The sequence below is a fragment of the Periophthalmus magnuspinnatus genome, chromosome 15 (genome assembly GCF_009829125.3).
Source record: "Periophthalmus magnuspinnatus isolate fPerMag1 chromosome 15, fPerMag1.2.pri, whole genome shotgun sequence".
Lineage (NCBI taxonomy): Eukaryota > Metazoa > Chordata > Actinopteri > Gobiiformes > Gobiidae > Periophthalmus > Periophthalmus magnuspinnatus.
The window spans coordinates 13694908-13709766 of NC_047140.1; the positions used below are offsets into that span (position 1 = coordinate 13694908).

Sequence of the window (14859 nt, forward strand, 5' to 3'; positions counted from 1 at the left end):
TGTGGGGGATGTTTTTTTGGCACACTTTAGGTCCCTTAGTGCCAATTGGGCATCATTTAAATGCCACGGGCTACCTGAACATTGTTTCTGACCATGTCCATCCCCTCATGACCACCATGTACCCATCCTCTGATGGCTACTTCCAACAGGATAATGCACCATGTCATAAAGCTCGAATCATTTCAAATTGGTTTCTTGAACATGACAATGAGTTCACTGTACTACAATGGCCCCCACAGTCACCAGATCTCAACTTGATAGAGCATCTTTGGGATGTGGTGGAACGGGAGCTTCGTGCACTGGATGTGCATCCCACAAATCTCCATCAACTGCAAGATGCTCCTATCAATATGGGCCAACATTTCTAAAGAATGAATCAGCACCTTGTTGAATCAATGCCACGTAGAATTAAAGCAGTTCTGAAGGTGAAAGGGGGTCAAACACCGCATTAGTATGGTGTTCCTAATAATCCTTCAGGTGAGTGTATAATTTAAGATATGCCTTTATTAGTCCCACAGTGGGGAAATTCCAGTATTGCACCGCACAGTTAAAGAACAGAAGGAAAATGGTACATGCAATAAAACAAGATAATAGATAAATAGCTCAACAAAAAAAAAAATAGACTTAAAAATAAACAAAAAATAGACTCTAATGTATAAGAAACACTGTGATTGGTCTAACAGGTATCCAGACTCCGCCCCTGCAGCCAGGTGCAATCAGAAACACCTGTGATGTCACCAACTACTCGCAGTTTTTAATAGTTTTCAACACAAAACTGCAAATTTAATCAGTTTGGATTAACGTTTCCAAAAACTTTTTTTTTTTTTTTAAATACTAGGAACAGTAGATAATGTTATTAAAACACCTCACAATTTAGTAGCAAAAAAGTGTATTTAACCTTTAGTTCCACTTAAATGAACCAGTCTGTGAAGCTGTGGCGATTCTCCGGTGAAGGTAGTTCATTATTCCTGGGTTTGTTTTGATTCGTTAAAGCCTCTAATGAGAGAACATTGGATCGTTAGGGACCTGTGACCTCTGCCCTCTTGCCTCAGCCGTTTATTGATCAGTCTGAATTTGAAAAGGCTACAGAAGGAAAGAGAAAATCACTCAATCACTCAAAATATTAGCAAAGATTTGTAATTTGATGCAATATACTAAAAGCTAATTATTATAAAAGAGCTTCATAAATCCTGTTTGTTTACATGATTGTTTTCTCTTAGCACTCAGAAGTGACTCCATTTCAATTTTCCTCAGTTTGTTCAAAATCGACCCAAAAGTCTCCTGTGCAGTTTTTCTTTTAAAGAGGGAGTATCACCACCTTTTAGTGTTTTGAAAATACTATATTTGCAACAATAAATGTTATTATTATTTTTGTCTCCCTTTGCTCTCTACACAAAGTCACTCCCCCTTCAGAGGACTATCACAACATAATCAGTGTGCGTCCCATGAATGAAACTACTGCACATCTCATCAGGTTTGTGAAGGTGTTGTGTACAGTTATTTATGGAGAATTGTTATGTGGGAGTATGAGTGATGTAGGCTTGTGGGCTGAGTACTGTACACAATAGTACTGCTAACCATAAGGAGGGTTTGAATAGGGCCCGGGAAAGATCTCTAAATTACTCAAATATGCATGGATGACATCTAAAACCTCTTCAGGTGATTTTGCATAATACCTCCTCTTCAAAGGTGTTTTTTGTTTTGTTTTTCTTATTAGGTCTAATTTTAATTTAATTAATTTCATTAACCAAGGTATTAGCTCTGAAACATGAAATAAAGATGAGCTAAGATAACCAAAAGCATGTTTAACAGGCAATTAAGGCCAAAATAATGCATGATATGTCCACTGTAATCAGAGATCTTTAGGTGAAGGAAAGGTACGACACACACACTGTAACACTGCTACTGTGCATTGTCTGTTCCAGTAACAACCTTCAATCTTCAGGTTACTGCCAACCAGATTAATGGAGTTTTTGTCAAGTGATAGTGCTTTTAATTCCTCAAACCACGCAAAGGAGTATCTCCCTGAACTAATTTCTGAGATAATGTGCGTTAAACGTGAAATATGGAGGTGCAGTGACAGTTTTATGACCAGCAGGTGGCTCTTTATGGCCTTCTGTCCTGCACATAAATGTTTTAGAAACAGAGGTTCAGTCAGATCAGCAACTATGCAAATTTACCTGAGAGATTATCCTAGAATTATAATCCCAAATCCAATCTGTGATCTGTATGCTCTAAGAAAGTCCTTATTGTTGACATAAAAAGAATGAGGCACAAACAAGTCAGCAAAAAGTTACATAATTTGCATTTTTTTGTCTCTTTGAACTACAACTGGACAGTATCTATATCCATCCATCAGCATACTAAAATTTTAAACTCGGGTTTGATACTAAGGAATAGACTCAATACTCAATACTGATTATGATATCACAAAAAAAAAAAAAAAAAAAAAAAAATCTTTATTTCGACAATAGAGTGTATTTTCAACATTAAATTGTAGTACTCAACAGTGTGAGAGCCATGGACTGTATAAAGAAGTGGACTAAGTGAGTGATATTTGAAATTCTGATTCATAGCAACAAAATAGCCAATCCGGGGCCAGGCTGTTGAAGGTAATGCCCCCCTCCCGCCTGCACCACTGGTTCAGCAGGGCTTAGCTACGCTGTCAGTCAAATCTGTTGTGACCTTGAGGAAAAGAAGGCACATGATTTGTCTGTTATTAATGTTCATATCTGGATTTTTGGAGAAAATAGCTAAATAAAAACACAAGGATTATGTACAGTGGGTTAATATGAATGGTTTTAAGGCCAAAATTATGAGTCTGACGAGCAGCAATAACAGGCAAAGGGTTAACAGTTTTTCAATAACAACTGAACTGGAGCCAGAGTCAATGAAAAAGTGCACCCATGCTCACTTCCTATTTGTGATACACCATAGAGTGTATCACTTCCTATTTGACAGGAAGCGATACACTCTATGAGAGCAGAGCAGAGCAGGACAATCGTCTACCTGAAAACAAGTGACTGAGTGATCTTTTACTGAACTTTTAGCACATATTTAGTGGTGTTATATTTGTAGATTTAGTTTTATATTGTATATAATCCAATAAATGTAAATATTTTTGAAATATGGCTAATTGTATGAAAGAACAAAGAACCAATGATCTGGTAAGCAGCATGGAACTGTATATAGTCCATAAAATAAAAATGTGTAGGTCTACATCCATGTAAATGTTGTGTAGAATGTAGAAGTGAAATGGAAACACGTATCATTTTGCATTTTTAGTGTATTTGAAATAAAAGTCTTTAACTTTTTTCAAATGTCTTTATTGCTCAAATGATAATAATAATCAAATTATCAAATTATTGACAGTTGTTAGGGCAGCAAAATTTTGTGAAAAAGAGTATTGTAATTCTGGTTACATTTTCTTTGTATATTTACAAAGTATATTTATACATTTACAACACATTCTATGTTGGGACAACACATCTACAAAGAGTAAGGGCCACACCGTTCCAATATTTTCAAGCAGCAATATTTTAGTTGGTGGTTTTCTTCTTTGAGTCTGTGCTCAAAGAAGAGAATAAGAGAATAATCTGCCAAAAGTCACTATTAAGTAGTTAGTTTTTTTGGCTGTAATATGTTTCTGTGACAATGGGCTCATGGACATCTTCTTTCTCTTGACCATGACAAGAAGATGAGTATCATTTTATCATTTGACAAAAACTGTGAGATATTTGAGATAAAGGAAAGACAATGTTCATATATCTAACCCATTATGCCAGGGGACTACTGGGGACTCCTGCTGCATCTTTTACTTGTCCTTTTTCTCTCCAGCGTAAAGAAGAAAGAAAGAATAGGTTCAAAATATGAAGACTTATTAATCCTCAAGGTCCAAAATTTAAAGACACAATAGCTCATAAGTAAAATGATTAAAATAATAATACAAATAAAACATTTGCATTAGTTTAGTGGAAAATAAATAAACGTGTGGAGTGGATAAAACTGTAGTAGAGCATCTTTCACCTGGTTTAATGTAACTTACTTTCATTAGAAGTACTTGTTTTATTTGAAATATTATTGACTATTGAATGGCTTGGGAATTTTTTCAATGCCATTTTTTTTTTTTTTCAAACTTGTTGATTTGTACATAATAAAACCAGTACCAGTACATTTAGACCTTTAGATACACTCTTTCACTCAGCCCTTCATATCGGGTGATAAGGGACAACTTGATAAGGCACTACTTGATGGACTGCCTGTCTCACTTTTTTGTTGAACTTTGATATGAGAAATTTTTAACACAACATCTCATGATTGTCTATGTCTAAAAACTCTGTCCATCTGTCCATTGTGAAGAAATGCCTGTATTGTATTATTTTATATTGTACTATTGTATGCTGTAACTTTTAACTTTTGTATTTTAGCACACTTAATTTTTAGTCATTCCAAAAAGAGAGAAAAAGATAAAAGTGATAAATGGAGAGATAGGATGAAGAGGATGTGGTATATGAACAGTGTCTATTATGTCCTAAAGGCTTGTGTGTGCAACCGGTTCCCTTTTTTACTTTCTTTTTCGTGTTATGGCACATTAAGAATTCAGACGGTAAGTAACGGTCTTCTTTTAAATAGACAAATAAAAAAATAGTCCATCTAAATGTGATTGCTTTAGTAAGTTAGAAAGGTGTATTACACTGACTTATATTTATATAACTCCTCCTCAAGTTTTAAGCCATAGCAAAAAGCGATCAAATGAAAATAGTGCAGCTTTTGAATGTGGAAAGTACTCACGAACCAGGAATTAATGCTTGAAACCTTTGCATAGTCATTTTACTACTTATCACTGATCACAAATAAGGTTATCTCCAGTACTGTGAGTAAACTTGACTGTGTCTGTGTGAGTGGGACCATCACCTTTGCTAAAATCTGAGAGACATTTTGTTTCGGCTACATTGTTTTCATTTGTGTACTGGCCACTGTAAAGGAAATGGAGCTTAACAGTGACTCACCCCCCTGGAAAAGAAGTAAATGTTGCATTCATTTTTTTCCCATAGACTTTTCAAAAGTTAATGTATTTATTTTTATGTATTATTTATTTCAGACACAAATATTAATTTGTACATAGTTAAAAAAAAAAGGACAGGAGACAAAATATACACAACAGCCAAATTCATTAGTTAGTCTGGAGTATTAAAAGTTTGAAAGCTCATGGCTAATGACTAAACTATGTAGTAACTAATGGCCACAAGGCCTATAATTTTATTTAAAATGTGTTTCTGAAACTTTATAATCTGCTAACTTATTCAAACAGTTCACAGAATCTTATTTAATCATGCTTTTCAGACATAAAACTACTGCAGTATGTACATCAGTGACCACATAGCTGGATAGCCTCTGTCCTGCCTTCAAACTCTTGATACTTGATTTGTTTTTTATATTTGAATGGGAAATTTACTTCTGGAAATAGGACATTATTGTGGTATCCATCTGTAGCTAGCACCCGCTTAGTAAGGGACATACAGAGTGGTTCTACAGGTGCTATAAATAATGCATCTCAGTGTATTCAACTGCATACATTTAAAAAGTATTCTTCTTAACAGTGGCTTTACATCAACTGAATTGTACTACTAATAACTACAAGAGAACAAATATCATAACTGTGATTGGCTTTTTGCAGCTCTTGAAAGTCCACCATTTTAATTTGATTTTGTTGATCCAGTAGCTCGTGTAAGATATTAGCTGAGGCCGTGACATGTCTGACCCCTCATTTGTTGCTCTCATTTTCTGATTCTTTGTTATGGTGTTGACCTTTAGCCTTTGAACTCTAGGAGTGAGGGGTCATGGCCAGTGGAGGTATTATTCCTCAGTGTTGACAGTTTATCCATGAGACAAGAAAATCCAATATGTCGCTGATCAATTGAGAGACTAGAAGGAACCAAGTGTACAACTGGAGATTAAAGTAAAAAATGTAGAAAAATGTTTGTGCACTTAAACTTAAATGTTAAATTTTGAGTTCACAGCTTTCTTGAGGACTGAAAAAAATGTAATCTAAAATTCAAATGCACAGTATTATGTATATATTACTGTAAATCCTCACAGCTGATAGAGACAGAGAAAAAGAGTGAAAGAGAGATAAAAGGAGAGAGAGGAGGAGGGACACAGAGTGGAGGGTGTGGTATTTGAACAATTTTTATTCTGTGTTACAGGTTTGTGCGTATGTAACGGGCTCCCTTTTTACTTTATTTTTCATCTTCTGGTGCATTAAGAATTTAGTGAGTAAAGGTTCTTCTTTTGAATAGACTATTGCAAAACAGTCCTTCTAATGTGATTGCTTTAGTAGGGTAGAAGGGCACAGGATGTAAAACAGGTTCAAATCAAAATAGTGCATCTTTTTAATGTCAAAAGTACTCACTATAGTATACTCCTTTAAATCAGAAATGTATTATTTGCCTGAAACTTATGAATAGTCATCTTACTACTTACCTCTGATTACAAATAAAGTTGATATCAGAAAAAAAGCATTATAGTGAGCTTCGGAGTCTTGTGCTTGTTGTTTTGCTAATCTAAATGCATTGTACAAGATAAACTCACAAAAGGATTACTTCTCACCTTTTCAGATGTGATGTTTCTCAAAGTCTGACATCATGGCCGCTGAACCTGGTAACTACATTATATTTTACTCCAAGCCTCCAGAAATTAATATAAAGCTGTGTGATTCTAACATTTAACTAAGATTTGAGCAGAAGCAATTATCATGCTTTTCAAATGGTTCTCCTGCTCATTTTGTTATATTTTATTTGTATTATTTATTATGTTTTGCAGATGTGTCACGGAAGCGTAGCAATAGTTTTGACACGTTACCACCTAACAGTAAGTATACAAACTGTAGATATATATATATATAAAAAAAAGAAATATTATGGCAGGTAGCATGTTGTGTTGAGACATAATTTAAAGTAAAAATCCTACATGTGGCCCCTCAAAATGGAATGTAGTAAACTGTATTGTTAAATATCTCTATGATGAGCCGAATGTGGCTACATGCCTGTCTGCCACTCCTAACCCCAGTGTCAGTTTATCTCTCTGACATTCTTAAGGCTGCATAGTTGGAGATAGAGGTATGTCCTCATCAACGTTTTTGTTTGTCGAGAATGTGTGTGCCAATATTCCATGGTCTGTGACAGTGGTTCTCAAACTGTGGTACGCGAGGTGATGTACCACAGTTGACGTGGTGGCCTTTTGGAAAGAGATAACAAGAAAGTCATATTAAAAGCTTAAAAGCACGAGAAGTATGATTTTGCAAGTTTGTCGTTGATATCTCTCCAAGTCCTAAGTAAAACCGTGACAGATTTTTATTGTATCAGGTTCTGCTAAATGTGGCAGACTTCCTGACTTCCTTTGGGGCCAAGCCATAATAGCCATAATAATCTTTTACTTGTCCTGACAGAGTCTGTGTTCCAAGTTTCATCTCTATGTAGCAAAAAGTGAATCCTCCGCTCCCATTGGTGTAATGTAATTACAGTCATCTGACACATCCAGGGTATATACAGGGAGCATCAAATATTACAGATTATGATTGTGATTATCAATATATGTTTATTCTAATAGTCAAATAGTCACAGTTATTCAGATTAATTGTTGCCGCCTTAATTTTAAGTAATACCAAAACTGAACCTTAAAGAAAATTAATTGTTGTGCTCAATGATTAAAAGCAAAAGAACACTGACATAGGCCAGGAAATAAAAAACCTCATCAAATCAAATTTTATTTGTATACCGCTTTACAACCATAACAGCTAAACCAAAGTGCAAATCCAAAAACAACTTAAAGTCATAGCCTAAATAAAGCAATAATAATGAATATCGCCGCAAGCTGCAATGATTGCCCCTCACCTCACTGCCAAATGCTTCACAGATGGGGACTTTTTTTTACGAAGTCCAATATTTGTTATGATTATCAGGGGGGTATTATGCAAAATGTACTTTTTACCTTTCTTCCACCTCATCAAAAAACATGCCTGGAGTGGTTTTATTTCATCCTTGCTTGTTTGAGTATTTTAGCAACCTCTCCCAGGCCAGATTCAAACCTTCCTTATGAGTAGCTGTAAGATTTGTCCAATGCCCACAAACCTACATCACCTAATGCTCTTACACAACAGTTCTCCATAAATATACAAAGTATGATACAAAACAATACACTAGAGCTTTACAAACCTGATGCAATGTGCAGTAGTTTCATTGGTGGAACATGCGGCAGTTGTGTTGTGATACCACTGTGAAGAGGAAGTGGTTTTTGATGCAGAGCGTCAAAAATGAAAGTGACACTACACTTATAAAACATGTTAATAGTTTGTATCTGGCAAATATATAGCATTTTCAAAACAATAAAAGATAACACAGTGTTCTAAATATGTGTTAGCAGTTAATACCCCAGAGAAGTAAAACATCTCCTCTTTAATGTGCTTGTTGGTGTAAGATTTGTTATTAACTAATTATTTATTTCTCATTACATATCAGCAATAGATTCAGATTACACATGCATTTTCAATACAAGTTTTGCTTATATGAACCACAAGCTTGTATTGGTTGGTTATTAAACTTACTTAGATATGTTTTGATAGTGAAGATGTTATTTTAAGTTACAGATCTCAAGGAGATTATATGCATCAAGTTTTTGGTTTTATCCCAATATTTAATGTATGTAATATGTAGAAGTTAAACAATTAAAAATAAACTTTCTAAATGGACAATTTTTTCTCCAAGTTCATAAATAATGTAATTAATCAAGATTATGTGCAATTAATAACTGTCAGTTAATAGCAATGATTAGTCGCAGTTATTAAGAAGCACGCTAACCACTGTTAGGTGTTAGATGAGTAAATGTTTATAATACACAAGAATCTTGTGCTACCGTCCAACTAAATAATTAGTTCAAGAAACACTGGCTGCAGTAGTAAATATTTAAGTATATTTTGTTTTACCGGGGGTTTTCATGAAGTGAAGCACCCTGAGATGGCGCTGAGTTACCGTAACAAGCTCTTGGATACAAACCTGGTTGGGACCAGGCTCTTAAGATTATTTTAGCTTTGTCTCCAAGAATGACAAAAATGACTTGTATCCTCTGTTTGGAAGAATTTACATCTTTTTACTTATCTGACTCCTTTAATTTAACATTTGTTTTCCACCTCTACTCAAAAACAGTACTAAGCCTTTTCCACCTTCTTTAAGAGAAGTACTTAATTGTTCTTTATTACCTTAAACTCTTTCCTCCAAGTGCTTGTTAATGGAGAAGGATTCACAGGACAAAAATAGTTCAATTCACTTCTATTTATTGAATACCCTGCAAAATACTCTTGAGTAACAAAACAAAAGGGTCTGACTAACTGTCCCTGATGTAATACAAAACCTGGGATCTGGCCAGGTGCTCCGCTCTCGAACCCCACTTTCTGGCTCCTGAACCCTTTTATAGTTGAGGCTCTTCCTAGTCTAAACATTGAGTAGTCTTGCCTAATCTGGTTGCAGTCAGGCGTTGTCTTCTCCTATTGGTCCAACTCTGGTTTCGGTGATTGCTTCCTCTTGTTCATCCACAGTTCATCCACACTCACATGTCATCATCATCTATCTGCTCATTCACACACACACACACACACACACACACACACACTTGAAAGAGGAACATGTTGCCTAAAATGGGAGTTGTTTATCACTCGTATTAGAGCTAATTCAGCATCTGTGTTATCCACAACTGCCTGGATCACTTAACTGTCACTTGTCTATTTATAATTATGAATATTAAAAGTAGTGTTACTGCACTATATATCTTACCCCCCTGGATACAGTAAAAAGTTTTAGACTTCAATGACATTTCAGAAATAAGAATATAGGACTGTTTAGTTTGTTACAAGTAACATAATGTCAAAGATGTCAAAGAGACCTGAACAGGCCCTGTAGGAGTAGTTATTTATAACTGTCACACTTTTAGTGTTCTTTTGACAAATATGTAATTGTATGTTTTCAGTGACTGAGCTGACGGTGGTTCTCCTCGGGAACAGCTGGTTTCAGAGGAGCTCTGTGGGAAACCTGTTGCTGAATGAGACAAAGTTTGACGCAAAGAAAGAATCTGAAAGTCCTGAGAGACAAAGTGGAGAACTTCAAGAGAAGAAAATATCTGTCATTAATTCCCCAGACCTGTTCAAGCCCGGCCTTTCTGAAGTCCAACTCACAGAGCTGGTCAAACAGATAGCTGATGCCTGTGACTCTGGTCCTCATCTGTTCCTGCTGATTCTACAGCCTGAAGACTTCACTGAGAAACACAAAACCATACTAGAGTCAGTCCTGAGGAGCTTCAGTGACCAGGCCTATGACCACTCTCTAGTCCTGATGTCCACGCTCAGAGACAAGACTCTAGGCGACATAGAGAAGTACATGGACGAGCCACATTTAAGTGACATGATCATCAAATGCAGATATGAATATCTTTGGATAAATATTACTGATGTAGACAAAAAACTAAACTTCAATCATAAAAACTTGTTAACAAGAATAATCAAAATAGTGAAAGAACAGAATGTACAACCTCTGCGCTATGAACCATCCAAGGACCCTGAGCCTGCGCCGCTGGCACCCACTGTGAAGTCACTCGTTGCAAGAGTAAAAAAGGCCGGTAAGAGAATACTTTAGTAAAATGTAAATGTAATGTGAAGTACTCAGCCTCTAATTATAGTACAATAAATATTCTGTTGTAGGAATCATTGCACATCTTTGATGGAATAAAAGTAAGTCACCATCACCACACAGTAACTCAAGGAAATACTGTATATAAGTGAGCATCACAAATTACATATTATATTTATGCATTTGTTTATCTATTTATTTACAGCCTTCACTATTATGCTGTTTGGAAAAAGTGATAACAAAATGACCAAGTTCTCAAACTTCATTACTGGTCATACTGATGCAAAAAACAGTGTAAAAAACGCTGGGTGGTGGAGAGGGTACCAGCTGACAGTAGTGAGGACCCCAGGCCTGTCCAGTCTCTCTGTGAAGAATGTGGGAGAAGAAATGCAGAGATGTGTGTCTTTGTGTTCTCCAGCACCCAATGTCCTGCTGCTGTTAGTGAAACCTTCTAACTTCACTGAAAGTGACAGAAACAAACTTAAGTCCATTATAAACTGTTTTGGTCCAGATGCTTTTAAACACTCCATGGTTATTCTCACTCACAAAGACAATGATAAGAACACATGCGTTGAAGGTCTCATTGGTGACTGTGAAGGAAAACAATATAATATGTCAGAAAAAAATCTTAATCAATTATTGGGAAAGATTCAGCACTTTGTAGATAAGGACAAGTCATTCCTCACCTTCACTGAAACGAAGAGACCAGCTCTGAACCTGGTGCTGTGTGGGAGATCCAGAGCATGGAAGACCTCAGTATCTCAGGCCATTTTAGGGCAAGCAGATGTCCCTGCAGCCAGCAGCTCAGGGCAGTGTGTTAAACATGAGTTGGAGGTGTGTGGGCGTGTGGTATCTCTAGTGGAACTGCCAGCTCTGTCTGGAAAACCTCCAGAGGTAGTGATGCAGCAGTGCCTCCACTACATCTCCCTCTGTGCTCCGGAGGGAGTCCATGTCTTCATCCTGGTCCTACCTGTGGGTCCCCTCACTGACGAAGACAAGGTTGAACTGAAGATGATCCAGGACACACTCAGCCCTCGCTCCCAGCTCTTCTCGATGGTTCTGTTTGCTGTGGACTCAACTGATCCAGCTGTGGTCAACTTTGTGACAGGAGACAGTGACGTTCAGAAGTTGTATGAGCCTTGTGAAGGACGATACTTCATCTTCAACACCAGGGAGCAGCAGCAAGTCTCTAAGCTCTTGGATCATGCAGAGGCTCTAAGGGCCAAGAATGCACCAAATGCATTCACGACTGAGACACTGGTGCAAGGCCAGTTTGAGAAGGTAATGACCCAACAACAGGAGATACAGGATTTGAGGTCCAGGAACATTTTCACAAGTAAGTGTATGCATTCAATTTAAGTAACATGTATATTGCATAATGTTTTCCTTCATTTTCTAATGAATATTTTAATTTATTTAATTATTATTTTTATTTTATAGGCAAAAATAACCAGCACTCTGACTGCATAAGGATTGTGCTAATAGGAAAAACTGGCTGTGGAAAAAGCTCTTCGGGGAACACCATTCTGGGAGGGAAAAAGTTTAATGTTGAACTTAGTCGAAATTCAGTCACTAAACGATGCCAAAAAGTCAGTGCACAGGTTGATGGACGTTGTGTTGCGGTGGTGGACACTCCTGGATTATTTGATACAAACTTGCTTCATGAGGAGATCAATAGGGAAATGGTGAAATGCATCAGTCTGCTGGCTCCTGGACCACACGTCTTTCTGTTAGTCATAAAAATTGACCGATTTACAGCAGAAGAGAGAGAAGCAATACAGCTTATAAAGAAAGGCTTTGGGGAAGATGCTGATCAGTTTACAATTATTCTTTTCACTCATGGTGATAAATTGGAAAAACATGATATGTCCATTGAAAAGTACATAAAGGGAGAAGATTACGATTCCTTTAATCAGCTGCTCTCTGAGTGTGGGAACAGGTACCACGTGTTTAACAACTGGAACGAGACAAACCACAGTCAGGTCAGTGAGTTGCTTCAGAAGATCGACATCATGGTGAAGGAGAACGGAGGAAGCTACTACACCAACAACATGCTGAAAAAGGCTGAGGCTGCCATCAACAAAGAAACAGAGAGACTGCTCCAAGAAAAGGACCAAGAGATGAGAAAAGAGAGGGAGGAGATAGAAAGAAAATATAAACAGGCTATGGAAGAATTAAAACTGAAATTGGAGAAACAAAAGGAAGACTCTGAAATGGAGAAATTACAAAGAGAACAACTCGAGGGAAAGATTAAAGAGGCGAAAGAGCAACAGATGAGAGAGCAAGAAAGAAGAGAAGAGGAGGAGAGAAAGAGGAGGGAACAAGATGAGTTAAAGCGTCAGGAATTGGAACAGAGATATAAAGAACAGGAGGAAAGAATAAAATTAGAAGAAAAGTCAAACAAAACAATTGAATTCAAACTCCAGGAGAACAGAAGGCAGATAGAAAAGGAGAAAGAGCAGTGGGAAAAAGAAAAGAAAGAATGGTGGGAACAACGACATTTGGAAGACGAAGAGAGACGACAAGCAGAACGGCTAAAACAGAAAGAATATGATCACGAAAGAGAGGAGTTAAATAAACGACTGGAAAAAGAACAACTCATGCGTGAACAACAGGAGAAAAAGATGAAGGAGTTACAGGACGAGTATCAAAGAAAACTAGAAGAAATGGAGAAGGAAAAGGATCAGTACAAAGAGGAGGCCAGAACAAAAGCTGAAGAATTCAATGACTTTCAAGAGAAACTCAACAGTGAGTTAGAGGAGCGTAAGCAGGAGTATCAGCAAAGTATCAAAGATAAGGATGAAAAATACGACCTGTTAAAGGCACTTGCTGCTCACAAAGAGAGACAAAAGATGGAGGAGCATAAGAAAGAAATCAGTGATATAGTGACATGTGTGTCCAGAAACAAAGATAATGTGAAAAAGATACACGATTTACTGACAAAACATGAAAATCAATGTGTGCTAGAGGAAGAGGGAAAAGATGCACTGCTAATAGAGCAAAAGAAAGAATTAGAAGACCTGATACAGGGTCTTCTGAAGGAAAAGGAAAACTCCTTCAGAAGATCCTGTGTGATTTTATAAACAATTTTCTTAAAGAATATTCTGAGGCCAAATCATACTTCATGAGAAGCAAGAAGGTTGTTCTTGTTCTGGCGGCACAGTGGCAGAGTGGCTAGCACTCTCGCTTCACAGCAAAGTAAGTTCCCAGCTTGATTCCTTTCTGTGTGGCATTTGCATATTCTTCCTGTGTCTGGAAGGGTTTCCTCCAGACACTCTGGTTTCCCCCATCAACCTAAAACTTGCACGATAGGTCAAATCCTCCAGCTAAGGTTGTGACCAAGATCTGAAGGTGGGTCCCTGGCTACTGTACGACAGAAGCACATTGCTTCTGACATCCTTCAACAAGGTGGCACTTTTTTAAGGATGGGTCAAATGCAGAGAATATATATATATATATATATATATATATATATATATATATATATATATATATATATATATATATATATATATATATATATATATATATATATATATATATATATATATATATATATATATATATATATATATATATATATATATATATATATATATATATATATATATATATAAATAAAGTCTACCTTAACTTTACCATTTCTAAGAGGCTACAAAAACAAGGACAAACTGTTTGCTTTTTTGAAGTATGGCCTAAAGTGCTAGATCATCTGCGTTGGTGGGACAGAGCTCTAGCTGTAACGTGAAAGTACTGTTGTCATGAAGCACTTTCCAGCTGAGCCAAGTGGAGCTTATAACCAGCCACAAGTGGTTTCACAGTCTGCCTCAGACTGACATGAACTGTAGGCTACACATCCAAGAAGTCATTCTCTTTGGATACTACCATGTCCAACTCAGTTTATGGTGTTACTCATCTCAGGACGAGTCATTAAACGGTCTTGTACAACATGAACAGATCCATGTACCATTTGTTTAATTGGTTTTTCATTTTTTGTTTTTATTCATGAAACAGAAAACAATTTGACCATCAGTTTAGATATACAACTGCAAAAAATAGTATCAGGTAAAAAAACTATCCCAACCCCACTGAGGCCAGTGAGCTAGTTCAGCTTTCTGTCAACTGCTCTGGACATGGTAATAATCCCACGTTCTTTGAGTCCTGGTCCTTGTAACAAAGGCTAAAA

The 14859-nt window shown here is 36.7% G+C and overlaps 1 protein-coding gene across 1 annotated transcript; it reads left to right on the plus strand.

The window, feature by feature from the left end:
- Positions 1 to 4593: 4593 nt before the first annotated feature.
- Positions 4594 to 14079, plus strand: LOC117382947 (GTPase IMAP family member 8-like). The gene is made up of 6 exons (XM_033980193.2): positions 4594 to 4606; positions 6618 to 6660; positions 6823 to 6870; positions 10018 to 10662; positions 10879 to 12009; positions 12114 to 14079. The coding sequence occupies exons 2-6, from the start codon at positions 6645 to 6647 to the stop codon at positions 13754 to 13756; spliced, it is 3483 nt and encodes a 1160-aa protein (XP_033836084.2). The 5' UTR covers positions 4594 to 4606; positions 6618 to 6644; the 3' UTR covers positions 13757 to 14079.
- Positions 14080 to 14859: the final 780 nt, after the last annotated feature.

Bases quoted from the DNA above. Each gene is read 5' to 3' on its own strand.
- LOC117382947 (XM_033980193.2), top strand. The intron at 6,871-10,017 runs GTAAGTATACAA...GTATGTTTTCAG, and splicing joins TGACACGTTACCACCTAACA to TGACTGAGCTGACGGTGGTT. The intron at 12,010-12,113 runs GTAAGTGTATGC...TTTATTTTATAG, and splicing joins GTCCAGGAACATTTTCACAA to GCAAAAATAACCAGCACTCT.